This window comes from Molossus molossus, unplaced genomic scaffold, assembly GCF_014108415.1.
Source record: "Molossus molossus isolate mMolMol1 unplaced genomic scaffold, mMolMol1.p scaffold_m16_p_20, whole genome shotgun sequence".
In the NCBI taxonomy this organism is placed as follows: domain Eukaryota; kingdom Metazoa; phylum Chordata; class Mammalia; order Chiroptera; family Molossidae; genus Molossus; species Molossus molossus.
The window spans coordinates 48,798,094-48,825,479 of record NW_023425356.1 but is presented as its reverse complement, the minus strand read 5'-3'; the positions used below and the strand labels follow the sequence as shown (position 1 = coordinate 48,825,479).

Below are 27,386 nucleotides of genomic sequence, written 5' to 3'. Positions count from 1 at the left end.
GTGACCTGGTGCCCAGCAGAGAGAGCGGCACCGTCCTGAGCCGCGCCGGAACCTCTTGGCGGAATAAGTGGGCTCCGGGGGAAGGATTTAAGGTGAGGACCACTTCCTGCTGCTGAGCCGGGGCGCGGGACGGGGCGGAAGTGGCTCGAGGAGCGGCATCCTGCTGGCGCTAGCGGCTGCGGAGGAGGAGGCAGAGAGGAGGCGGCGGGCGGAGGAGGCAGGGGAGGCTGCGGCCAAGAAAAAGAAAAGTGTCGGAGCGGGTGAGTTAGCCGCCTTAGAGCAGGGACAGTGGGGAGCGCCCCGGGCTCGCCTTGCAAATCTGGGCGCCCGAGTCGCCGGGTCGCCGGGTCGGGTAAGGGCCGGGCTTCGCCCCGCCTGTCAGTGGGCGCCGGGAAGGGCTGTGGGGGCGCTGGGGCTGGGGCTGGGCCTCGCGGGGCACCAGACTGCGCTGCAGGCGGCTGACAGCCCCGCCCGGAGCCCGGGGAGCGCTGGGCTGTCCTGCCTGGGGGCTTTGGGCTTGGCTGGGCAGCCTCCCCAGGCAGGGCTGGAAGTCGGGAGAGCGTCCCATTTCCTCCTGGGGACCTAGCGAGATCTTGCCCAATGGGTGGGGGACATCGTTCCGGGGACAGAGAAGGGCTGGTAAGGAGAATGTTAACCTGGAGCCTTGGTTTTTCTGCGCTGTTCAAGCTGCCTGGCCGTCGGGAGCAGTGTTGTTTGTAAAGGCAAATGCCTCCCCTGCTTCTGTCACTTTGGGACAAGCTCATCGCTTTCAGATCCGCTGTGAACCCTGCCCACTCCCGGTGCGACCTGCCGTGTCCGGGCTGCTGTGGGTAGCTGGTGGACGCTGCGTCGGTATACTTGACGGTGCGGTCAGAGTGAAATGTCTCCGAGCACCTTTTGGAGAGAGACGGCACCAACCCAGCAGGCGGGACTGTTTAACGCACTTTCCCTCACCTTCACTTACAACCGTTTTAGCTTTCAGAGTAAGGAGAGTCAGCCTAAAGGTAGTAGGTAAAGGTTATGTTTGTGCATCTGCAAGAAACCTCAGACATACCAGGGCATGAAATTGCGTATCACTGAACGAAAAGGTAATATAGAGATTATTGCTGGAAAGATCAGAAATCGTTTTTATTAAGTTACTGCGTTTCTGTTGTCTTAGGTTCGGCATAGAGTGTGGCGAAGGGTACTTTTCATGGTGCATGGAAGGAAAGCCAATGCGCAGGTAGGCAATCGGAAGAAAACCTTCGGCTTCACCGATTGAAATCCAGCGAGTTAATAACTCAGGGCTTCATTTACATTTTTTTAAAAAATGTTTACATATCTTACCAAATTCTGCATGGAACTAGTGATTCTTGGTCTAAAATAAATAAAAAGTAATATCAGGAATTAGTAGCTTTTAAAACAGAGTAATATATAGAACTTAAATGTCTAAAGAGTGCTCTGAATTTAGTGTATTTGTTAACATTTAAATTTTCCTTTTTGTGTGGTAATTTTTTGTGATAATCATGAAGTGTACTATGATATATGGGTTTATTATAGTCTTCAATTTCCTGTAGAATGCAGAGGGTTCTCTTGCCAGATAAGTATAATGATTATTTATACTACACTAAACTAAATGTCTAATTATGGTTAGGGTTATTGCATTGATGTTCAGTAATACAGTTGTTCTGTTAATTAGAATAGCTGCATTGCAGGGAAGATTGAGGAGGAAAAAAGGTATTGGACACAATAACTTAGTCTATAGAAAAGCAGAACAGTGTGTGGGAAAATGTAGACAATTATAGGTCCTCTCAATCCTAAAATTAGTAACGCTTTTTCTCAACCTGTTCTAACAAATAGGACTAGAGTCCTTATTGAAACAAAATCAGCCCAGTTCAATTTCTTCATTTTTTATAACTCATTTTACATTAATTGAACTATATTTAATCATTTCTTATTTAACATCAAAGATTAACAACTGTGGTCGACCCTTTTAAGAAAAACATTTCATGATGGGGGTGTGGCTTATAACTTAAAACCAGAGCAAGAACCAGAATATATCTTTTTCCAGATCTGTTACTGATTTTTTTAAATTGACCTCGAGCTGTTCAACATTCTGTTCGCGTTTACTTCTCTAATGTATCTGACCAGGATATTGGGAATTAATGATTGCTTGCAAATGCTTTGAGATCTCCAGATGAAAAGATGTTATGGATATAAGAAATGTCATTATTTATATCTTACTCTATAGTAGCAATATTTGACTGAAAGTACATGAAATTAACAACACATATTAATACTTCATCACTTCAGTGTTTACAGTGGTTGCTTCTCATCCTCAGCTGTCATAAATGTTATATCTTATGCAGTTGCTAAAATAAGAGCTTATTATTCTTAAAAAGAAAAGGCATAGCGTGGGAATGTTTTTATTGGTACTTTCTATAAAAAATATTCATTTAATTACTCATACCTTTTTTTTCTGCTTTATTATATAATACTGCCAGTCATTCAGAATCATCTTGGAGAATTCTGGTGCCATTAAGTTACAGCTCTTTCTTCATCACCATCACTTGGCCAAAGCCTGGCCTACGCATTGTTCTCTGGTTTCACTTTCACCTGACGCCTACATTAAGTTATGATCACACTCCCAAAGGGTATTTCCTTTTGCTACTGCCAGCCAGAAAGCAGTCTCTAGAAAGTGAAGTTGAGTTTATACTTGGTTGCTATTGGAGAACCTTTGAATGAGAAGTAACACTTTATATTGAGATTATTTGGGTACATAGTCATTCTCCTACAAGAGTGTGAGCTCTTTGAGTCTCATGTGCCTCCTCTATACTTGTATCCCTGGAACCTAATGATCACTGAATAATTGTTTGAATGACTGAACAGTATCTGCAGACATTTCCACTGGGGGCAGGGACTATGAACAAGAATACCTTGTTGAAGGTATTCTAATGCATAATTACAAAGTTTGGTGAAACTAATTGGCATTTTATTAGTAAAGCTTTATTGCATTCATTTATTTAACTAGCTATTATGTGTACGAGACATAATTTTAGAAAAAGATAAAATAGGGTATTCAATGAAAAGTATCCCAATGCTGACCCCAGCTCTCGAGAGGCAACTGCTGTAAACGGTTTCTGTGCACCCTTTCACAGACATTGTAAGGCATATGCAAACATATACAGACTATCTCCGCCTTTTTAAAAACACTAATGTCAGCATATCATGCATATTCTTCTGTATCTGTCTTGTTTTCCCTTCACAAATTATCCTGTACTTTGTGACAGATGCATCCAGACCTACCTTATTCTTTTCAATAGTTACATAATATTCCATTATATGTAGTTAACCAGTCCTTTTGAGAGACATTTAAGTTATTTCAGATGTTTTGCTGTTACAACCAATTCTGTGATGAATATCCAAAAGTGTAAGTATAGAATAAATTCTTAGAGGTAAAATTGCCCACAGAGTATATGCATTTTAAAATTTTGGTAGGTATTGACTACTTCCCCTCCCTAGATGTTATACTAATCTACAGTCTCACAAATGATGTGCCTATTTCCCAGGCTATTGTTTTTAATCATTTATGTCATTTAGAGACACTAAAATATTTATACTATAGTTCTTCTATCTTTCCTTAAATATATAAATAGGAAACTGAGCCTGACTTTATTAGGAATTGGTTTATTCACTCACCAAGCATTTATATGGTACCTGGTCTATGCCTGTATACTGCACATATGCAGATGAAGTGATGGAAAGACATGTAAACAAACACCATAGTACAACATGAACAGGATTTAAATAGAGATGTAAACACAGAGGGAACCTCTGCTCTGTGCTATTCGATCTGGATCTTATAGAAAGGATAAGAACTTACTTTTTTTTTTTAAATCCTCATCTGAGGATTTTTTTTTTTCCATTCAGACAGAGTGGGAGGGAAAGAGAGAGAGAGAGAGAAACATCGATGCAAGAGAGACACATCGACTGGTTGCCTTCCTCACAACCCTGACTAAGGCCATGGACTGAACCAAAACCAATGTACGTGCCCTTGACCCGAATCTAACCTGTGACTCTTTGATCCACGGACCAAAGCTCTAACTGCTTAGCCAAACTGGCCAGGGCAGAATTTACTTTCAAGTAAAATGTATTTTAAAGAAGAGAGGTAATAAAAGATACAATTGAAAGAAAGAACAGCTGTGCCAAAAAAGATACAAGACCTGGAAGTATGTGGCATGTGTGGAATGGTAAGTATATCTGGAGTGTAGAGTGTGTGGGGGAAGAAGAAGGGGAAAGAGGAGGGGGAAAGTCATGGAAGATGAGGCTGCAACCATGGGAAAGACTTTGGCTTTAGCCATTAGGTATTTAAGAGCCAATGGACATTGTTGTACAGATCAGATCCGTCCTTTGGGCTGATATTTAGTAAGCCAGGGCATGGGCTAGAAAGAAGGGATATATATATATGAAGAGGAATGGGTTTCAGTAAGCCAAAAATAGATTCTCTCTCATACACTTTCAGGTTATTATTGTCCAGGAAACAGCCAGGTAGAGATGCCAGCATGTAATTGGAATCTGGGTCGGGGGCAGAAGAGCAGTTTGGTGCGTCATCAGTGCACAGGCGTCGTAGGCATGAACAAGGGCAGAGCAGAAAAGAAGAACGCCAAAGACAGAACCTAGGGAGTACCAGGGGTATTTAAGGTGTGGCCTAAGATGAAAAGCCTGTAAAGATTCTAAAATGGGTAAGAAGCTTTAGGGTTCTTTGGGTCTTGTTTGGCTTAATTGTATCTAGAGTTTCATCAGTAATTTTCACTCATGGTGAAGATTAGATGAGCTTCAAGTTCAACTTGAAAAACAAAAAAAAAACCCATTCACATCTCCTATCTAGAATTTCCTATTTGTTCTAGTCAATCTAAAATGTATGCTTAAAAATAGCAGTATAGGTATACTGCTTGGTCTGGGTGCTCCTTGCTCAACACTGCACTTTCCTTTCCTCCCTCTGATGTAGACACAGGAAATTAAATATTTTGCTTGATATCTTAATCCTTGCATTTTGTGACATCTCAGCTATGTGACAGCTGCCAATGAGATGTCAGCGAAGTTGCCAAGGGGTGTCCTAGGAAGGCTTTTGCTTTCCTGACCTATAGGGAGACCAGCTGGCTTGCATGGCCCTTTGCCCCGCCTCCTTCACCTTGCTTTGACTGCCACGCCAAGGCACCCAGTGCTGACTCTCATTTTATCCAAGAAGCAGTGATAGATGTCTTGAGGCTGAAGCATTCATGACCTATTTTCAGAGTAAGGGTTAACAGCCTGGCTTTCTGGTATGGAATTAGGTATGGGATGTAGAGCCTAGCGGGTGCCCTTCTAGAAGGCAGAACTGGCACTTAGAATAACAGATGTTATTTCTGTTTTAAGGATTTCTATACTCAAACCTCTAGCTCTTTCTATTCAAGTGTATTTAAATAAAAGTCAAGTCAGCTGAATCTTTTTTCTAAGTGCAGACTGTTAATTTCCAAATTAAAACAAAATGTTTGAAGTATAAAAGGAGAGATGTTCATTTAGCCCTGGCCAGTGTGGCTCGGTTTATTGGGCGTCATCTCGTGCACCAAGAGGTCACTGGTTTGATTTTCTGTCAGGGAACATGCCGGGATTTCGGCTCGATCCCCAGAGGGGGGCATGCAGGAGGCAGCCAATTGATGGTTCTCTCTCTCTCTCTCTGATGTTTCTCTCTCTCTCTGATGTTTCTCTCTCTCTCTCCCCCCCCTCTCTCTTTCTCCCTCTCCCTCTCTCCCTCTCCCTCCCTCTCTCCCTCTTCTTTCCCCTCTCTCTCTCTAAAATAAATTTAAAAAAAGGGAGCTCTTTGGGGGCACTTAGTTCTGTCTTTTGGTTACCTGAAGGTTTCCCTCTCTCTTGACTTAGGAACACTGTTATGGCAGGAGTGAGCTTCTGGTAAAATCACCATCTTCTCTTCCTTCTCCCCCCACCATTCCTGTAGGTGTACCAACATTCGACCAGGAGAGACTGGAATGGATGTAACAAGCCGCTGCACCCTTGGAGACCCCAACAAACTGCCAGAAGGGGTTCCCCAACCTGCCCGCATGCCCTATATCTCAGACAAGCACCCTCGACAAACCTTGGAAGTGATTAACCTCCTGAGAAAGCACCGGGAGCTGTGCGATGTGGTGCTGGTTGTGGGCGCTAAGAAGATATATGCCCATCGAGTCATTCTGTCGGCCTGTAGCCCCTACTTCCGAGCTATGTTTACAGGAGAGTTGGCAGAGAGCCGGCAGACAGAAGTAGTGATCCGAGACATAGATGAGAGGGCTATGGAGCTGCTCATTGACTTTGCGTATACCTCCCAGATAACCGTGGAAGAGGGCAACGTTCAGACCCTTCTGCCAGCTGCTTGCCTCCTCCAGCTGGCAGAAATACAGGAAGCCTGCTGTGAATTCTTAAAGAGGCAATTAGATCCGTCTAACTGCCTTGGTATTCGGGCTTTTGCTGACACACATTCATGTCGTGAGTTGCTAAGGATAGCAGACAAGTTCACTCAACATAATTTTCAAGAGGTGAGTTGTACTTAGTGGTTTGAATGTATTCATGTCTTTGTCAGGAGAGCATATGGGTTCACTCTCTGCTAACTAACACGTACGTACCTGCTTGGGTGTTTACCGCTGATTCTAACTCATAACATTAAAGAAGTAAGTTGTTATAAATTCTAAACCTGGTTTTTATTTTAGAGGCCAATTTTGTGTTTTATCAATAAAAGTTAAACTTCTAGGCTTGACTGTCCTTAGTCATATGTCATATTCATAGAAGGCTGATTTATAAGCCAGGATACAGTTTATTCACAAAGAGATTTGTGTCTGATAGGGTACCTGGTATCAGTCATTTACATGAAGCATGTCCTTCCCGATTACATGGATTATTCAGTAGAATAAATGATCGATCAGGGGTTATTTGGTGAATTGTCAGAAAAAATGAAGTTAGATAGTATCAAAAGAAGTTTTCATTAAACCTGTTATTTTTCATTCATTCATTTAATATTTTTAAAGCCACTGTGCTTGGGAACAAAGGCTGCAATAGTGAACAAGACTCTGGAGTGTATCTTTTCATGGAGTTTATAATCCTGCAGAGAAGATAGCCATTGAATGGACAATTACACAAATAACTAATTACAGCAATAGGCGCTACAAAGAAGCAATCTTAGATGACTTAACGGGTGTATTACAGGGATTTAACTTTGGTTCTAGAACAGCTCATGCAAAATTCTGAGACATGAAGAAGCATTACTAGTTTGAGGAACAAAGAAACCTAGTGAGACCTAGAGAGTAAAAGGGAGGATGCTACGCAATGATTTTATAGAAAGAATAAAGCCAGATTGCACTGGAGTTAATAGACCATGTTAAGAATTTGAAATTTAACCATGAAAGTGTTTTGAGCAAAGGAAAGACATGGTCCACTTTAATATTATTCTTCTGTTCACCAGGATAACCTCCAATGGATCAAAGACTTAAAAATACAAAATGAGCCCTGGCAGGTTTGGCTCAGCAGTTAGAGCGTCGGCCTGCAGACCAGAGAGTCCTGGGTTCAGTTCCCACTAAGGGCACATATCTTGGTTGCAGTTTGTCCCCGGCTCTGGTTGGGGTCATGTGGGTGGCAACCAGTCAATGTGTCTCACATCAATGTCTCTCTCTTCCTCCCTCTCTCCCTTCCGCTCTAGCTGAAGATAAATGCAAAAATGTCCTCGGGTGAGGATTAAAAAATAATAATACAAAATGAAACCATGAAAATATTAGATGGCACGGAACTATTCCTTTCTAATCTTGAAGCAAAGAAGGCCTAATTGACTAACCCAGAAGGCATAGGAGAAAATGTTGATAAATTTCACTGTATAAAAATTAAAAATTTATTCATGGTAAAACAATAAGTCAAAGAAAAACTGGGGGCAAATGCTTGCAATTCATATCACAGTAATAATCTCCTTACTATATCAAGAGCTCTTATTGGTCAGTAACCTGGACTGATAGAATGAGCAGTCAACAGGAAATTCAGATCGCCCCTCAACATGAAAATCTGTTCAAGCTGGTTCATAATAACTGAAACATGAATCAGAACTATACAAAGTACTATTTTTTTATCTGTCAGATTACAAATATCCAGACGTTTGATTGCACACCCTGTTGACAAAGCAGGCAATGGAGAAAACAGCTACATTGCTAGTGAGTATAAATCAATACAACCCCTTTGAAAGGAAATTTGGTAGTATCTATCAAAATTGCACACGTCTTGCACAAACTTGACTCAGCAATCCCATTTCTGGAAATTTGTACTACAAATGTACTGGAGAGGGGAACATTTGAGGAGGTAAAATCATGGGTTTCAATTTAGATATGTTCAGTTTGAGACACTTGCAAAATATCTAAACAGATATTGAGCAGACCACTTCATCTGAATCTGAATCTTAGAAACAGATGAGGCTGGGATGAAAATTTAGGAGTCATCAACTTAGTAATTAAGTCACAGTAATTAAACTATGGCTTAATCCTTTTAGGCAGGTTATAATCTAGAAGCCACACAAGAATGGACTGATAAACTTGATTGAATAAAAATTTTAAACTTTTAATAAAAAGCACCATAAACAAGGCGGGAGAAATCAGTGCCAATGAAAATCAGTGCTAGTGGGGAGAGAGAAGAAAAGAGCCCTGAATTATCCCAATATGAAGGACGGGCCGAGCAGCTGCAGAGGAAAGCTCGGACTGTGGGGTTGTTTCACAAAGAAGGAGATACATAAACTTACAAACTTTAATTTTGTAAATACAAAAACTAACTCAAGAAACAAAACCATAATTATATCTATGAAAGAAATTCCCATAGTAGTGTGGGACTTAAAACTCAGATCTCCTGTAAACTCGTATTGAAAAAGCAGGTACTTTGAGGCATTATTTTCTTAACCTGGTTGTTTGGTTCAAGGATAGATATCAGTGCTAGATTTGCCCTAATGGTAAACCATTAATATCTTTTTCTTAGAGAGAGAGGAAGGGAGAGAGATAGAAACGTCGATGTGAGAGAGACACATCGATCAGCTGCCTCCTGCACGCCCCCATCAGGGATCGATCCTGCAACCCAGGCATGTACCCTGACCGGGAATCGAACCAGGACCTCTCAGTCCATGGGACGATGCTCAATCCACTGAGCCACACCGGCCAGGTAATATCTTTTCCTTGGTGGTGGAAAAGAAGAAGTGACATTTTAACCATATTTTGTTTATCAAAAGTATTATTCTTACTCTTTATCCTTAGTGCCAAAAAATTTTCTCACATAAATTTTCATGTCTTTTTGCCATCTAATGTTTCCAGTAAGGATATTGTATTTAATATCATAGTGGTCCACTTATAAACTTTAATCCTAGTGATCACTGATACTCACATAACATTTGGTTTATAATCACTAAGCTGGGGAGAAGTTTATGCTGTGACCAGATCCGTAAAGCAGGCTAAGGCACGGGATACACGACACCTTGCTGGTGCTTAGGGAATGGGGGTGAGGGGGGAAGCGGGCGCAGCCGCGGCTTCCACACTGCACATCGTGAAGGCGGCGCGCTTGCTTTGCACCCAGGCCCCAGACCTGGCTCTGGACTTTCTAGCCCCCAACATAAGGTTGCCAGAGTAAATACAGGGAGTCCAATGAAATTTAAATTTCAAATAAAAAACAATTGTTAGTGTACGTCCTGTATCTTTATTTGTAAATCTGACGACTGCCACAGAGAGTACAGTGCAGTCACTCTGAGTACTAAGCTACTTGGCTAGGCAGCCTAGCTAAAATGTAAAGTTACCTGTTTAAATTCCTGACCCAGAAGGTCTCCCACTCAGATGATTTGAAAACCTTTGCCATAAAAATTAAACTGCTCATTAGTATTTTCTGCTATAAGTATAGCTGACTTATGGCCCTAAACTGTTTTATTTTTAGATGCATTTTTTTTTTCTAATGGACTTGGGAAAACATTCTTGATCAAATATTCAAATTTCTCTGGCTTGTCTCATATCCTGGTAAATATTCTGACTTTTTTGAGGAGCATGAGAATAACCTGTCCCAAGAGAATACATCACCTGCATCAGAGTTCACACTGTAGGCGCTGAGCTCTTCCCAGATCCTTCCTGTAGTCATGGACATCACCTGCAGCACGTGTTCTGCATGAGAGAGCAAACCACATGGAGTGTAGCAGTTAACTGTTCCCCTCCCACAATGCACCTTGTCCCTGCTACTCTGCAGAGTCATGGCAAGACCCACAAGCTCTTGGGGTTTGGGATGGCATGGACGACGGGGTGATACTCTTGTTATCGTCTCCCCTCCATCCTGACAGTGCCCTGGCCCTGGCGAAAAATAAATGGTTGGTGTGCTCTAGTGCATGTATATGTTTTACACACACACGTGTCAGTCAGATAGACGTGTGGATAAATACAAGAATGCTTCGGTCCTCAGGTTTTCCTGGTGTGACTCCTCGTTATACTCATTCTTGCTTGTAAAGTTGCTGATGCCCGTGTTGCCTTTTTAAACTGGCCCTTGGTGTTTCTGCCCTAGACATTGCCCTGTCAGTACTAACCTTCCTCTGGAAACGACTTTTGAATTTTTTTTATATGCCTCTTAACATTTCTGGAGTTATACTTTGGTATAGTTTAGTTTACTTTGAATATAAATTTTTATTTTGATACTTCATTTTAGGAAAAAAAGACATCATTTGTCTTAAATTACTTGAATCATGAATTACTATTTTTCCTAAATTTTGTGTCTCCTGTACTCTTTTGTTTCCTTTTTAAAATTAATAAAGATTATTTATTAGGGCACTTTTAGGTTCCAGCAAAACTGAGCAAAAAGTAGAGTTCTCATATACCACACACACACACACACACACACACACTTCCCCACTATCAACACTGCTCACCTGAGGGATACATGTGTCACAACTGATGAACCTACGTTGACATGTTACTGTCACCCAAAGCCCATAGTTTACATTCTGTGCATTTTGTGTAATGACATGTAGCCACCATTTTAGTATTGTACACCAGTTTCATTGTCCTAAAAATAGCTCTGTGTATTTGGTTTTTTTGTTTGTTTTTTTGTTAATCCTTACCCAAGGATATTTTTTTAGATAGAGTGGAAGGGAGGGAGGGAGGGAGGGAGAGAGAGAGAGAAACATCGATGTGAGAGAGAGACATTGATGGGTTGCCTCCTGCCCAGCCCCCATCGGAGTCCGGGGATTGAACCTGCAACCCAGGTACATGCCCTTGACCAGGAATCACACCTGTGACCCTTCGGTCCAAGGCTGATACCCTATCTGCTGAGCCAAACTGGTCAGGGCTCATCTGTTTCTTTTTAAACTTTTCTCCTCTGGTGCTGTTTCAAACTTCAGCTCTATTCTGGAATGGAGCTTTGCTTCATAACCCTTAAGAAAAATACTGAGACACTAAATTATGATCACAAGTTTTTTCTTTTATTCTTACCTCACTTTGAACAGGTGATGGAAAGTGAAGAGTTCATGTTGCTTCCAGCCAATCAGCTCATTGATATAATATCTAGTGATGAGCTAAATGTTCGCAGTGAAGAGCAGGTGTTCAATGCAGTGATGGCCTGGGTCAAATACAGCATCCAAGAAAGACGTCCTCAGTTACCCCAGGTATAACAGAAGTGCTTCTCTGTAACCGCTTGTACTGGACAAGATCAAATGTATTTGACTTGCAAAAGAACAGGTATCACTGTCCCTTATCTTAAACTATAAGAAAGACCATCTGTTTCCAAATAATTAAGGAGATAAGTGTTTTATCATTTTGAACGTCTTGCTCCTTTGCTTCCTCTCCATTTTGCTTCAGCTCTGAGTTGGGGCTATAACACAGGTCCAAACCTAAATGGTACAAACGGAACAAAAAAAAGCAAGGATGGCGCCTGTCATGCTTCTCGTCCCTGTGGCCTGGAAATCCCACAGCATTTTGAAGAATAAAGGGGCGGTATGGGGCATAAGTGGTCACTAAATGAAATGTTTGATGTTCTTGCTATTATGACTGTAGTATTTAGCAGTTTAATAGGGAATTCTAGATTTGTAATAAGAGTCCAGTTATATAAGCCAATTATAGGAGAGCTTAAAGTATATTGCTGAAAGCGTAAAGTAGCATTCTAAAGTGATATTTGTATGCTTTGTTTTCTGATTATTCTGATTATTAAATTGGTGGTCAGAATAAATTTAATTTAGTAGTATTTATGCCTCCCCTCCCTCTTCATTATATATTAATTAGAGCAATCAATAAATTCAGTTAGATCCCAAAACAACTGAAATACAATAGGGAAGCACCTGTTTTCTTAAATACCTGGCAGATGGGCACTCGAGCCTTTAAGCACATTCATTATCTCGTAGGTGCTACAGCACGTTCGTCTGCCTCTGCTTAGTCCCAAGTTCTTGGTGGGCACCGTGGGCTCTGACCCCCTCATCAAGAGTGATGAAGAATGCAGGTATGAATGCCCTGGGTGGGAAAGATCAACAACCAAGCGTTCCTGTTTTCTCCTAATTTCCTTGTTTGTATTGCTTCCTAAATACCGTGTTTCGTGGTGCTGGATGCAGGACAGTATTTAACAGGTGTTTCTTCTGGGCTAGGGTCAAGAAGAGATGGAAGGAGAGAGGCCTGAACTTCCAGGGTTCTGTCCTATTAGTTTTTTTGTGTGGTGTTATTGGTATAGAAGTGCCAATAAAGAGCTAGGTTTCTAAGATTTTAACGCAAGCTTGAATTTGAAGAGCCAATTCTCTGCTAATATATGTTTTCTTGAGATAAATTAAATAATGCTATTGATTCTGTCAAAAAGTGTGTCCAGAGCACTTTTTCCGTCCATCTCATATGCCCAGTTAGGGAATAGTACCGCCCTTGCTCCCTGAGGCTGGAAGGAGCTAAAGATCCCCGCACTCCTCAGTAGCTGTGAGAGGGTTTCCACGAGCGTTTCTGAGTGTTCATTGATGGGAGAAATGCTAGACACTTTTACAAAGCAGACGAACAAAACACCTACTTTACGGGGCTGTCTCTCTAATGTATAGAAAGTTTAAGAAATTACCCCAGTTTGACAGATTTTAAGATTTAGGTTCAAATCTGAAACCGTATGGTAGTTTTAATAATTTTTTTCCTGTCCAGACAGGGTGGCTCAGTGGTTGAGTGTCGACCCAAGCACCAAGAGGTCACCGGTTTTATTTTGGGTCAGGACACATGCCCAGGTTATGGACCAGATCCCCAGTGGGAGGCATGCAGGAGGTGGCTAATCGATGTTCTCTCTCATCGATGTTTCTATCTCTCTCTCCCTCTCCCTTCCTCTCTAAAGCCAATAAACAAAAAAGAAAATAATAATAATAATTTTTTCCTAGCATGGTCCAGATGTAAAAATTAAGTTTTTTTTTTTTAGAACTCCTTAAACACAATGAAGAAACACGTTCTAAAATCAAGAATCCCTAGAACAGAGGAAGGACATGCAGATTCATTTGCATTTCTTCTGTAATCTGAGTCTGTCCCTTTAACAGATGTTAGAGGAGGCTTTAGACGTTTGTCTTTTAAATTTAAAAAATAGATAAATAGCAGGTTTTCCCCCAGGTATTTACAGTACCAGAAGGAAAACCATAGGAATTATGGATGCAGAAATCTGAAGAAACAGTCCAAAGGTGCCCCTCCTGCATCAAACAAATCAGATTGTACTGATTCTGATGCAGAAAGTAAAGGTCTTTATGAAGTCACTTGTTAAAGAAGTCACTTCTGATACCCTGACCAGACCATTTACCAACAGTGTGACTTTAGGCAAGTTACTTTAACCTCTTTCTGCTATGGTTTCTTCATCTATAAAGTTGGGATAGTGACAGTACCTATTTCATAGGCTGTGGTGGGGATTAATGAGTTTATCCCTACAACACATGGCTGTAAGTGTTATTTATTTTTTAATCCTCACCAAGGACATTTTTCCAATTTTGTTCAGACAGAGTGGGAGGGAGAAAGAGGAAGAGAGAGAGAGAGAAACATCGACGTGAAAGGGACACATCGAGTGGCTGCCACCCACACGACTGACCAGGGCCGGGGACAAACTGTAACCGAGGTACATGCCCTTAGCAGGAACCGAATGGGTCTCTCTGGACCGCAGGTGGACGCTCTAACCACTGAACCAAACTGGCCAGGACTGTAACTGTTATTATTACTATTAATTATGGCTTGGCTTTCTGAGTATCAGCTCTACAGTACTCTTTCTAGGAACCCTGAACAACTTAATTAAAAGCCAGCTATTAGGCCCTGGCCGGTTTGGCTCAGCTGTTACAGCGTAGGCCGGGGACTGAAGAGTCCCAGGTTTGGTTCCCACTAAGGGCACATGCCTTGGTTGCAGTTTGTCTCCAGCCCCAGTTGGGGTTGTGTGGGTGATGACCACTGATGTCTCTCTCACATCGATGTTCCTCTCACATCGATGTTCCTCTCTCTCTTCCTCACTCTCTCCCTCCCGCTCTCTCTGAAGATTCCTAAAAACAGCTATTTGGAGATCAGTGTTTGTTTTTAAGGTTGGTGAAGCTAGAAAAAGCTCTTTGTCTTTGGTTTGGGTATTTTTTGTTTGTTTTTTGTTTTTGTTTTTAAGATAAATAAACTCAGAAGAGGCCTAGCAAGTCATGTGTTGGAAGTGCGCTACTGGGTCACGCCCGCACACTGGTCCAGAGCAGGAAAAAATCCCTCTTTGTAACATAAAATGACTAGAGAAGTGAAAATATGTGACTTAGGAAACCCTCTTAGCATTGACAGCAGAGTAACAGAGGGACAAGCACCAGGCAGGCACTGCGTCGCGCGAAGGACTCGGGTGAAATAAGTACATACAGAAGCCGTGCGCATGCGGTACTGTTTGTAACAGGCAGTTACTGGGTTTTCTCATAAAATACCTTAATAGAAAAAAAAAAAACGTTTTGTTCATCCTCAGTAGGCATGTTGAGAGTAACCATTCGGACAATACCAGATAGCAAATCAATATTAAATGATGGTATAGTGTTTCTTTTTAGCAATCCAATTTTTTACCTAATTTTTTATTACTTTAATTAATTTTGCAAATATCTAGTGCCATGGCTGATGTACTACTTTGCTGGTATCCTACAGAATCTAATAAAATTTATGAGAAAGGGATACCTCTGTAGATAATCGAGTTGTAATTTTTAGTTTCCCATAAGGTATTATTGGCCCCAAGCGCGTTGAGTTTTAGGCTAGACTTGCACTAAGATATGAAGTCATGATGGAAATACCAATCAATCCATGACTCCTAGTGTGACTGGCATCACTGCTCTCATGTTTGTGACCCTTTTAATATGGACTCCCTCCCCTTGGCCAACTTACATACTCCTAAACCACATTGGGATTTGACTAACAGTGTTATTTAGGCATTTGGAATAAAGGCAGAATTTTCTCCACAGAGACTTGGTAGATGAGGCTAAAAACTATCTCCTATTGCCCCAAGAACGACCTCTAATGCAAGGACCAAGGACAAGACCACGGAAGCCTATCCGCTGTGGAGAAGTCCTTTTTGCAGGTTTGGATCTTAATATACTGTGACTAAGCTGAACATTTTCCTACACGAGAACTGTGTTGTGAGCAGTCCTTTGGAGTTGTGATACCCACTGTCATAAGAAACGCACATGTTGTCATATAACTTGTCTCTTACCTCTTGGTCCAACACTGGTGTTCCACAGAACAGTGCTCTAGCTATAACCCTAACCTGCACTGCAGTGGCGTTGGCTAAAATGAGTCATGTGCCTTAACTAGTATATTACATGCAACTGTCAGAAAACATTACCTCACATGAAAGTTATACTCTGTCCTAGCTTTATTGAGTTAGAGTGAGCCCAAGTCAACCTGCTGTTTCATTTTGCTCCTGTTGTCTCCCCTGAATCTGTTGATCCTGAGGAAGACCATTGAGAAATTATCACCCACCCATCATGGTTAATGGAAAATCAGGTTTCTTTTAAATCAGGATATTCAACTAATATTAAATGACAGTAAGATTTGTATATATTGATTTGCTTAAATTTGAATTCTGTCCTAAGATATATGCCAGCAGTTTCAGTATCAGAGAAAACATCTTAAATTCCAAAATAAAATCTGGCTCCAAATGTGAGGGTTATGAGCATTTGAGACAAATCAAATAGCATAATCATTAAACCTCAGGCACAATTTTATAATGGAAACCATTAAAACCTGCCTTTAATTGGATTACATGGTTCCAAATGAAATTACTATCACTTCATAAACTTTGTTCTTTTATCCTTACCTGAGGATATTTTTCCATTATCATCAGATAGAGTGGGAGGGAGGGAGATAGAGAAACATCGATGTGAGAGAGACACATCAATTGGCTGCCTTCCTCATGACCCGACCAGGGCCGAGGACGAATCGCAACCGAGGTACATGCCCTTGACCAGAATCGAACCCGTCACTCATTGGTCCACAGGCTGACTCTCTAACCGCTGAGTCAGACTGGCCAGCGCTAAACTTTGTTCTTTTATACTAAAGAAAAATAGAGGCCTTTAGGGAACCAGTGTGCCTAAGGAAAAATATTGCTTAAAAGGGACCTATAGTATTCGTTGAATATCCTGATTCATTTATTTTTTAGTGCCCTTGACTGGAATCGAACCTGAGACTCTCTGGTCCACGGGCTGACACTCTGACTGCTGAGCCAATCTGACCAAGGCTGAATATCCTGATTTAGACCATAATAAAATAAAGCGCATTGAGATTTGAAATAAAGAAATGAATTTTCGCCCTGGCCAGTTTGGCTCAGCGGTTAGAGCGTCGGCCTGCGGTCCGGAGAGACCCGGGTTCGGTTCCCGCTAAGGGCACGTACCTCGGTTGCAGTTTGTCCCCGGCCCTGGTTGGTCGTGCGGGTGGCAGCCACTCGATGTGTCCCTTCACGTCGATGTTTCTCTCTCTCTCTCCCTTCCTCTCTCTCCCTCCCACTCTATCTGTACAAAAAATGGAAAAATATCCTCTGGTGAGGATAAAAAAAAAAAAAAAAAAAGAAATGAATTTTCACCCTGGTGGGTGTGGCTTAGTTGGTTGAGTATCGTCCTGTGCACTGAAAGGCTGCTGGTTAGATTCCCAGTCAGGGCACATGCCCAGGTTGTGGGCTCAGTCCCTAGTGAAGGGCATACAGGAGGCAGCCAGTTGATGTTTCCCTCTCATATCCATATTTCTCTCTGGAGACATTCGGTCAGTCCAAGCACTGGGTCACAGTGTAGAGGTTAGCAGTGAGTACGGCCTGTGCTTTAGGACAGGCCCTCTCCTAACCACTTCGTTGTTTCCCCAGTTGGTGGTTGGTGCAGTGGAGATGCCATTTCCAGTGTAGAACGATATGACCCACAGACCAACGAATGGCGAATGGTAGCTTCAATGAGCAAAAGGCGATGTGGAGTTGGGGTCAGTGTGCTTGATGACCTGTTATATGCAGTAGGAGGCCATGATGGATCCTCTTATCTCAATAGTGTTGAGAGGTAAGTAAGGTCAATGTGAAAATTTCTTCTCTACTGTTCATATAGCTTCATTTGGGATGTTCACTGGGAAACCTCTGGGGCACTCATTGGCAGCCAAGGCACCTAGCCTGACGTGCAAGTCCTTTCTGCTCTGACCTCCGCCTTTTGTCCAGTCTGTCTTCCCTGGCACATAGCTGTTCCCTGAACACGCTGCTGCAGACTCACTCCATTGCTTGCTGATCCTTGGACACGCTGTGCTCGTTCATGTCTCTTTCTCTGTGGGTATGCGCTGTCCTTTCTGGAAAACAGTGCCTACTGTTAGTATTTATGTAACAAAAACATGCTTGCATATAATGAATAAATATGTGGATAGATATATACCTGTTTAAAAGTATTTTACTGGCAAGTCTTGTAAGATATACACCAAATAAGACCAGAAATCAGGTGTAACTCAAAGGGAACTTTAGTTTTATATATAACATTCTGAAAAATTGTTCAGAAAAATGTTATATTCATATATAACTTCTTTAAGTAAAAATGAATTTTAAAAAATAAAAACATAAATCACACTTTCATATGCTTTAGTTATTAGTCATATTTAGAGGAAAGAATATATATGTGCCATGTGTCAGTGAATATGTAGACGTAGCCATACTTTTTTTGCATAATACAGACTCTGCTCTTGGTGTTCTCGCAGGTATGACCCTAAGACAAACCAGTGGAGCAGCGACGTGGCCCCCACGAGCACCTGCAGGACCAGTGTCGGTGTGGCGGTGCTTGGGGGCTTTCTCTACGCTGTTGGTGGCCAGGATGGCGTGTCTTGCCTCAACATTGTTGAGAGGTGATTTTGTCGAGTCATTTTCAATCTTTTAAACGCATATAGAGGGCTCTTTCAAAGAAACAATTTAGGACACTAGGGACTCCAAAATTTGGTAGATTTCCCATGGGCTCTAAGGAAAACGTTTTCAGTTGATCTTCAAGTCTAGGAAGGTGAAAGAACCTCATTTTTTAGCCTATGCTCCACTGACTGAGCCTAACATTAAAGTGCAAGAATCATTTTTAAATTGCATTCTATATAGATCAAGTATACCACTTCTGAAATCTGTACTGACTTTTCCCCCAGTATTTGGAGTGTACTTAATGTAAGACTGCCCAGACTTCTTCCAGAAAAAAATGATTAAAGTGATCATTCTTTCTAGCACGTCTTATATGGACTCCAGGTATTTTACATATGGAGTCTCATTAATTCTTAAAGTGTACATAGGGAAATCTGGATGGGCTGCCAAGGTTTACTGTATACTTTTACAAATCAGTTAACTTTGGTGAAATAGATTCTGTTCTTAATATCCAGCCCTGTCAGTTTTTGTCATTCTAACCTAGAGGTTGGATTTTGTAGTCTCGTGCTATGGTTGCTGGCAGGAACATACCGTATTTCATCGGCACTTCCTAAAAAAGAAATGTCCATGACTCCAGAGTGTTTGAAATGGCACTTACTAGGTGGGTTACCTTGTTTAAGTTGCAGAGTTTAACTGTCTTAAATAGAGTTAAAATTGTAGTTAACTCTTGAAGCTATGCTAGCGCCCTCTTATCCAGCTAAGAAACTTATTTTTCCAATTTCAAAATTCTGTGCAGGAGAATTCTGCGAAGATAACAGTAGCAACAGCATACTTTTTTAATCTCTCCATATTCCCACATAAAAACAAACATAGCAGTAGATCGCAAAGCTATAAACCTATGGAAAAGCTGTGGAGCTTGGCTGCATGATAATGTGAATGTTCTCAACACTTTAAAGTGATTGCAATGGGCCCTGGCCGGTTTGGCTCAGCGGTTAGAGCTTCAGCTTGTGGTCCAGAGAGACCCGGATTTGGTTCCCGCTAAGGGCACGTACCTTGGTTGCAGTTTGGCCCTGGCCCTGGTTGGGTTGTGCAGGTGGCAACCACTCGATGTGTCCCTTTCACGTCGATATTTCTCTCTTTTTCTCTCCCTCCCACTCTATCCGAACAAAAAATGGAAAAATGTCCTCGGGTGAGGATAAAGAAAAAAAAAAAGTGATTACAATGGAAAATTCTGTGTTTATTTTACCACAATTGAAAAAAAAAAAACACCTATGAACATTTAAAATAAACTAGAGGAAAGCGTATCCCTATGAACTCCCTAACACACAGGCAAAGACAAACCACCCCTAGGCAACAAGACCTGCATGACATCATTGCCTGCAGGACAAAACAGAGAGAAGCAGCTGCTGAAGTCCGACAGATCTGAGAACAGAAAAACCCTAAGTAGCCGATACATGTTTACTAGAAAGTGTGAGGGAAGTTTATGAACAGCTGGAACTAAGAAGGTTCTGCTCGTTCCCAATACAGAGCAAGCGCAAGGGACCCACAATAAGATCTGAAGGACTTAGAATGGGCTTTCTCAGCCTCAGCACTTACCAACATTTGGGGCCAGATACTTCTTAGCTGTGAGGGGCTGTCCTATGCATTGTAGGAAGTTTAACAGAACCTTTGGCCTCTACCCACTGAGTGCCTGTAGCACATGCCTGTTGTGACTACAAATGTCCCCAGACTTGACCAGATGTCCTTGTGGGGCAAGGGGGTGCAAAATCACCCCAATTGAGAACTAGCCAGAATGACCTTCCAGGACAGAGCCCGCACTTTGGGTGTAGAATCAAAATCAAGTAGGATAAGGACAACAGATAAAATGAAAAGAGCCCAGTCGGTGTGGCTCAGTGGATTGAGCGTTGTCCCATGGACTGAGAGGTCCCAGTTCGATTCCCAGTCAGGGCACATGCCTAGGTTGCAGGCTCGATCCCCAGTGCGGGGCATGCAGGAGGCAGCCCATTGATGTTTCTCTCATCTGTGTTTGTTTTTTTTAATCCTCACCCGAGGACACTTCTTCCATTTTTCGTTAAGATAGAGTGGGAGGGAGAGAGAGAGAGAGAGAGAGAGAAACATCAACGTGAAAGGGACACATCGAGTGGCTGTCACCCATACAACCCAACCAGGGCCGGGGACAAACTGCAACCGAGATAGGTGCCTTTAGTGGGAACCGAAACCTGGGTCTCTCTGGACCGCAGACCAACACTCTTGACTGCTGAGCCAAACTGGCCAGGGCTCTCTCATCTGTTTCTAATCTCTCATTCCCTTCCTCTCTCTCTAAAAAACATCAATAAAACATATTTTTTTAATGAAAAAAATTTTTAAATAAAATGAAAAGAGAAGACCAAGATAAAAGTAGGAGCAGTGAATAAATCCAGTACATCTCAGGAGGCAACCACTGTTTTTTTAATGTACATGAAAACAAGAGGGAGCTTCCTGAAGTTAGAAAAATTATCATGACTCAGCCCTTCTAAAAGTTCAGGAAACCTCCTTGCATATAAATAGCAGCACAGCAAAGTGCTGAGGTTAGATCCCATACCAAGTCAACATAAGAAAGCAGCAGCCGCACAGCACATCTCTGTAGACAGTAAAACACCAGAAAGACACCCACAGAACAGACCAGAGCTGTAATCAGCTCTTTCGAAATGTGCTCGAAGATACTAGGAAAGTTATGCAAGATCTGAAAACACTACGTAAGGCAGAAGTAGCCCAGGGAAACAAAAGCAAAAATGAAAAAGTGGGACTACATCAAACTAAAAACTTTTGCACAGCAAAAGAAACCCATCATCAAAATGAAAAAGTAACTTACCAAATGGGAGAAGGTATTTGCAAATCATATATTCGACGAGGAGTTAATATCCAAAATACCCGGAGGGGCGAAATGCGAAAATGCATTTCCAGCTGTTTCAAGTGGCTGAGCGCTGGGTGGCTTGTCCCCAGCAGCTGGAAACGAACACTCAGAGGAGGGGCTCAGAGGCACAGCACAGCCCATTGTGGGAGCGCCTGGGAGGGCGAGGAACAGAAACCAACAGAGAGGACCACTGCCGACACAAGTGACGGTAGCAAGCCAGCAGAAGGGAGCGGGTTCCTGTTCCTCCCCTTGATACCCAGTGGCCAGTCCTTCCTTTGGGCAGAATCTAATCGAGAGGCAGCTTGGCAAAAAAGTGGTATTTTCAGAGCACCAGCCGTATCAGAGTCAGTGCAAAACAGCTCATAACTGACACGGGCAGAGTCTAAGAGCTTTTTTCTCAAAAAGCTAAGTAAAGTGTTAGATTCTCACTGTGTGTTTGACCATTGTACGGTGAGTCTCCAGCATCTTTAGGTGATCTCAGGCCTCCTGAAAAGGTGTCACTTACTGAAAACATGTCTGTGGCTTCTTTTCACTGTAGGTATGATCCAAAGGAGAACAAGTGGACCCGAGTGGCGTCTATGAGCACCCGAAGGCTAGGCGTGGCCGTCGCCGTGTTAGGCGGCTTCTTATATGCTGTGGGCGGCTCTGACGGGACATCGCCACTCAACACAGGTTAGTTCCTTCCAGAGTCGCTCTGCTTCCCCCAGAGCAACCCATCTTCCTTGGAGAGTCCCCCTAGAAAAGTATGAGGAGTACAGCTTACCCTGAAATTTCCTAGGAAAGTTATTTTTCCTCTAGGAGAGGGCGGCTCCCAGCTCTCCCTCAGCTCCCTGGGCAGCCAGTCCTCCAGTACATTCCCAGAAGACTTCAGTTCCCTCTGCTTTACAAGCTGCTGGGATTTTATAATGAATACAATATCTGTTTCCTTAATATTATTTCCCTCCCCACAACCATCTCTCCTTAGAAAACAAAAAAACAAATAACCTCTAGCCCTGGCCAGTGTGGCTTAGTTGGTTGGAGCATCATCCCATCCCGTCCCCCAAAAGGTGGCAGGTTTGATTCCTGGTCGGGCGTGTGCATCGATGTTTTTTCTTTCTTTGTTTTTCTCCCTTTCCCTCTATGTAAAAATTTTTTAAAAAAGGGAAAAACACCCCACTCTATTATAATGTAGGAACAAATAAAAACGAGTCGCTGTAAGCTGGCGCTCAGAGCAGATCATCGTCAAGTCTTCTCAGTGGCTTAGAGTGCAGCAGGCACACAGCCAGGGAAGAGTGAGAGTTGTCTCTCACAACAGTAAATTATCAGCACAAAGCGGTGCTTCCAGATCATATACTCTACTCCCCCCTCTTAGAGGTGAGGAGGAGGCCTGGAGTCACCCAGCTAATGAACCCTACAGTCAGAACTAGAACTGGGTGCTTGACTCCAACACGGCCCTTTCCACCCATCACACCTGGAGAAAGCAGACCCTGCTGAGAGTATAGCGATGTTGTCCAAGGTGTGCGAGTCCTTCCCAGAAGCAGAACAGTCAGCGTCCTCACTGAAGGTGTCACCACAAAGCTGTGAAGCCGCCTCGACGTGGGGCGCCAGCCGAAGGGCACTCGGCTTTCTTTCCCTGCAGTGGAGCGCTACAGCCCTCAGGAAAACAGGTGGCACGCCATCGCGCCCATGGGCACCCGGAGGAAACACCTGGGCTGCGCCGTGTACCAGGACATGATCTATGCCGTGGGCGGCAGGGACGACACTACAGAGCTCAGCAGTGCGGAGAGATACAACCCCAGAACCAACCAGTGGTCCCCGGTGGTGGCGATGACGTCCCGCCGCAGTGGAGTAAGTGCCGGCCACGGACACCCAGCCCAGGGGGGCTGTGCGGAAGGCAGCCCTGCCTGTAAGAGAGTCGCGCAGTGAGCAGGGCCGTGTAGGCCAGATGCCCTGCCAAGTTCCTTTTGATTGCTGTTGTCTCAAGTGGTCAAGTATCTTATATCCACTCATACCTTAGAGAATTATTTTTTTATGATTTATTTAGTATAAGTTGCTTCTCTGAAAGGCAGCTTCCTGTTTTATCTAACTTCACCCATATTCATCCATCTCTGTTAGAGCTAAATATCCCTACCTAATGTTTCTAGGTAATATGCTAAGGGGTCGGCAGACCAGGATAAATGTTCAGGTAGAAACCCACCGGGCCCCACCACCAGTCTCCATGTTAGAGTATAGGCCAGATCAGGCTGCCTATGTCATATTCTACACCATGGATGGATGACCAGTGACAGGTGACTTCCAGGGTGGGGTATAGACTTCACCCATCCTGGGACATTGGCTCAGTGAGGTGTAACCCATAAAGCAGATCCTGTCGGGCCCAACTATGTAGCACAATAGGTGGGAGAACCTAGGAGCCGCTGAAGGCTCCAAACCCGAGGATCAAGGCAGTGGGTCTGGGGTGCACAGCCCAGGGACCGCCCTGCACGGCATCAACAAGTCCGAGCATTCAGGTGGCTGTGGCTCTTGATCACTGATGCCCAACAGCACACCACATTCCTGCTGTTTCACTGCTGCCAGCTGTTGATTATATTTTCACTCGCTTAGCAAATGTTTACTAAGTGCTTACTGCGTGCTGGGAAATCAAAGACATGATTCCTCTCCTCCCAGTTTAGTGAAAGAAAATGTATACAGCTAACGATAAAAAACAAATTCTACTGTAGAGGCCTATGCATTAAAAAAGAACGGGAGCCCAGCCGGTGTGGCTCAGAGTTTGAGCGTCGACCCAGGCACCAAGAGGTCACCAGTTCGGTTCCTGGTCAGGGCACAAGCCCGGGTTGTGGGCCTGATCCCCACTGTGGGACATGCAGGAGGCGGCCCATTGATGTTCTCTCTCATTGATGTTTCTCTCTCTCTCTCCCTCTCCCTTCCTCTCTAAAATCAATAAAGAAGAAAAAATATATACTAAAAAAAAAAAACACCATGGGAGAATAGGCTTAATGCTTTGGGGGTGGTGAAGGGACTTGTCAGAAAGTCGTACGTCAGCTAGGTCATAAAAGAGATTTTCTAGAAGGGGGAAGAAAACGCCAGCCAGGGAACACCACGTGCAGAGTACAGAGATGTGACTAAAGTTCAGCACCTTCTGGGGCGGCCAGTCTAGCATGACCGCAGCACTGAGGGCCCTGGGCAGGGGACACATGGGCTCCGGGGCTTTCTGGACAGCCTCAGCGACGTGAGGAGGACTTGCAACTCCCCCGAGGTGGCAGGACGCCTTAGACAGCTTTTAGAGGAAACTGACCACATGGTTAGACGTGTGTTTTTAAAATAATTTTTGTGGCAATTTTGACAGTAGATTAGAAGAGGCAACTACCAAAAGAAGTAAAAGCAGTTTAGAGGTTCTTGCTCACTGCCAGTGAGTGCTTTTCCTAAAACTTAATACATGTGTTGACTCTGAAAATATTCTAATTGAATATATAATTGTATAGTTCCCATAATTTAATAGATTTTTGTTTTTTCCCCTGTAATATAGAAATCTATTAAATAATCAAATAATCCAGAATGTAAGACCATAAAGATTTATCTAGAAACCCTTCTACACTTTCCCAGAGATTGTCAGTTTCTTTAGCAGCCACTGTGTCTTGGTCCTATAGGTTGGCCTGGCAGTGGTGAATGGACAGCTTATGGCTGTAGGAGGTTTTGATGGCACAACATACTTGAAGACCATTGAAGTTTTTGATCCTGATGCCAATACATGGAGGTAACCGTTCAACTATATTGTAAAGCACCCAATTGCTGCCTTGAAAACAATGGGCTTGAGGTAGCCCATGACAGTCACAATCAGGGTGGTCAGCACTGAATTACCTCTGCAGTACTTTGAAGAGGGGTGAAGTTACCCAAATTTGATGGTTTATTTTGACTTAATTGCTTTTAAGTGGCTGACATCTTAAAAAATTCTTCCCCTTGATAACTACCTGTCCAGTTTTATCATTGAGATGACAAAAATGGGGAGGGGGTCATCTCTGTAGGCCCATCATATTTAGTGGAGAAAACGGAGGCACAGAGAAATAAAATGACTTGCCTAAGCAAGTTAGTGACCGAGTTCGAAGGTTATATCTTCCTATTGGATAAATCCTTTCAATATTATGTGGACGCCTCCTTTGTCTCTAGGTGAGGCCTTCATTTTGAAGTCTGTTTTATTGGATATGAGTGTTACAGCTCCGACTCTTTAGAAGTGAGATATAAGCCTGGCCAGTGTGATGCAGTGGACTGAGCATCAGCCAACGGACTGAGAGGTCCTGGTTCAATTCCAGGTCAGGGCACATGCCCAGGTTTCAGGCTTGATCCCCAGTAGGAGGCATGCAGAAGGCAGCCGATCAATGTTTCTCTTTCACATCTCTCTCTAAAAAAACAAATCCATAAAAACATATTAAAATGATATATGAAAGCTAGAAATATTAGCTGTGATATAAAACATAGAAATGTTTTAGTAATGTCTTAGTTACGGAAGGAAGAAACGGTGTTTCTTTCCAGTTAGAAATCTGATTTTATTTTGTTTCTTTGCAGGTTATATGGTGGGATGAATTACCGGCGGCTGGGGGGTGGGGTAGGAGTTATTAAAATGACACATTGTGAATCCCATATATGGTGACCATCTAGAAGACATCTGTGTGTATGCCCCTCTGTATTCTGGAGTGCTTCAACTCTGGAGCTTTCTACAGTTCAAGAAAACCCTAGAACAAATGTTATTCTTTGCCGGTGCCTCAACATCTGGAAATACAAACACAACGAAAGTACTTTACCTGTAGGATGCCATCTTTGCACAATAATTTCCAGTTCTGTGCAGAAGAATATTTATTTTTGGTTTTAATTTATCATGTTATTTTTTTAGCTTTCCTCCCAGCCAAAATTAAAAAGAAAAAATTCCAAGCAGTAAAACTTTATTTTATTTTTAAGATACTAAGCTTGAAAATGCTAATAAGGGGAGAAGGGCTATATATGATCTAGCTGTTATTTCTAGGCACTCCATCCACATGACACCACTCCTTACAAGGACTACCAGTGACAAAGATCAGTATGCAAAGCATATAAGTTAGCCATCCTTCTTGCACTAAGCATCAGAAGACTTGAAAATCTTTTTTAAAAGGAAGCATCTCATTTTAAAGAATACAACTCAAAGTATTAAATCAGTAAAACCAGGACTCTAAAAGTTTTCATCAGTGAAACTTTCTATCTCGTTTTCTTCCATGTGAACTTGTTTTCTGCTATATTTAAAGTCTTTCTTTCACAGTCTTTTCATAGAGCTTCTGCTAGATCTAGAGCCCTGCTTGAGTGCCTCTCCAGAAACAGGATGTGATTCTCATGTACTGTCTTGAGAATCCCCCAGTGGAATCATGCAACTCTGCGCGTTTGTACTCAAAAACATTACTGACTGAGTGAAGCAACCTCCCATTTTCGTATTGCTACCAAGGACCAGCAGGGAGAAATGTCCTCTCCCCAGCAGTGAATTCTGTTATGCAATTTACACTTGATGCTCAGGCCTGCTGAAACTGAGGCTGACCTGTAACCACAGCCTCCAAGGAATGAATTCTTCAGTTCATGTGCTAGTACATGGGAATGGGTGTGAAGCCAACTGAAGCATTTTATTAACATCCTGGTTCTTTTCTACGACCATATCTCATTATCCTCATTCTATACAGCCACTATTACTACTTCGCTCACATTGCACTTTTTGGAGAAAAGTTAAAAAGTTATAAGGAGAAAATGATTAAAATTTTTGTCACTGTGTTCACAGACTTTTTGCAGAAAAATCTTTAAGACTTTATCCACAACAAAAGGAATAACCTTCTCCTTTACCCCCCACCCCCACCCCCAAAAAAATATTTGGCAACTTTTGTGTTTACATTTAAAAATCATTTGCACCTTTACAAGGAAAGAAAATAAGTATTTGGTAAACAATTGTTTACGTGTATCATTTATGCTTTTTTCTAGCATGTATAACTTTTTAAAATAAAGACAGTACTTACATTAAAAATTTGGGTTAGTGCTAAATGTTTCTATCTTTACTATTTGGATTTTCTGTTTCTATATCATTTATATTTCCTTCATATAAAGTTGTCAGTACTTTCACAAACCTGAAGGAATAAAAGGATTGCTAGCTAGAATTATAAATTATTATATTTTATATAAGAATTTTATA

General features: G+C 42.5%; 2 protein-coding genes across 2 annotated transcripts in view; one reads left to right on the top strand and one right to left on the bottom strand.

Annotated features, from left to right (window-relative positions):
* ANKRD45 (ankyrin repeat domain 45) overlaps positions 1-11,597 on the bottom strand; it is a 35,468-nt gene extending 23,871 nt beyond the window's left edge. Inside the window, exons 1-2 of the mRNA XM_036273524.1 lie at positions 11,484-11,597; positions 10,089-10,169 (exon numbers count right to left, since the gene is read on the bottom strand). Of these exons, the coding sequence (XP_036129417.1) occupies positions 10,089-10,094 (6 nt within the window). The 5' untranslated portion in view covers positions 10,095-10,169; positions 11,484-11,597. The remainder of the gene's footprint in view (positions 1-10,088; positions 10,170-11,483) is intronic.
* On the top strand, positions 225-27,101 carry KLHL20 (kelch like family member 20). Its single transcript, XM_036273525.1, has 12 exons — positions 225-260; positions 1,160-1,222; positions 5,975-6,548; positions 11,498-11,656; positions 12,389-12,483; positions 15,437-15,552; positions 17,326-17,509; positions 18,186-18,329; positions 21,756-21,889; positions 22,836-23,044; positions 24,841-24,947; positions 25,754-27,101. The coding sequence occupies exons 2-12, from the start codon at positions 1,200-1,202 to the stop codon at positions 25,836-25,838; spliced, it is 1,830 nt and encodes a 609-aa protein (XP_036129418.1). The 5' UTR covers positions 225-260; positions 1,160-1,199; the 3' UTR covers positions 25,839-27,101.
* Positions 27,102-27,386: the final 285 nt, after the last annotated feature.

Excerpts from the sequence above, each read along its gene's own strand:
- KLHL20 (XM_036273525.1), top strand. The coding sequence starts at position 1,200 with ATGGAAGGAAAGCCAATGCGCAG. Across the intron at positions 11,657-12,388 it reads GACGTCCTCAGTTACCCCAG|GTGCTACAGCACGTTCGTCT; the intron begins GTATAACAGAAG and ends ATTATCTCGTAG. Across the intron at positions 15,553-17,325 it reads TGGAGAAGTCCTTTTTGCAG|TTGGTGGTTGGTGCAGTGGA; the intron begins GTTTGGATCTTA and ends TTGTTTCCCCAG.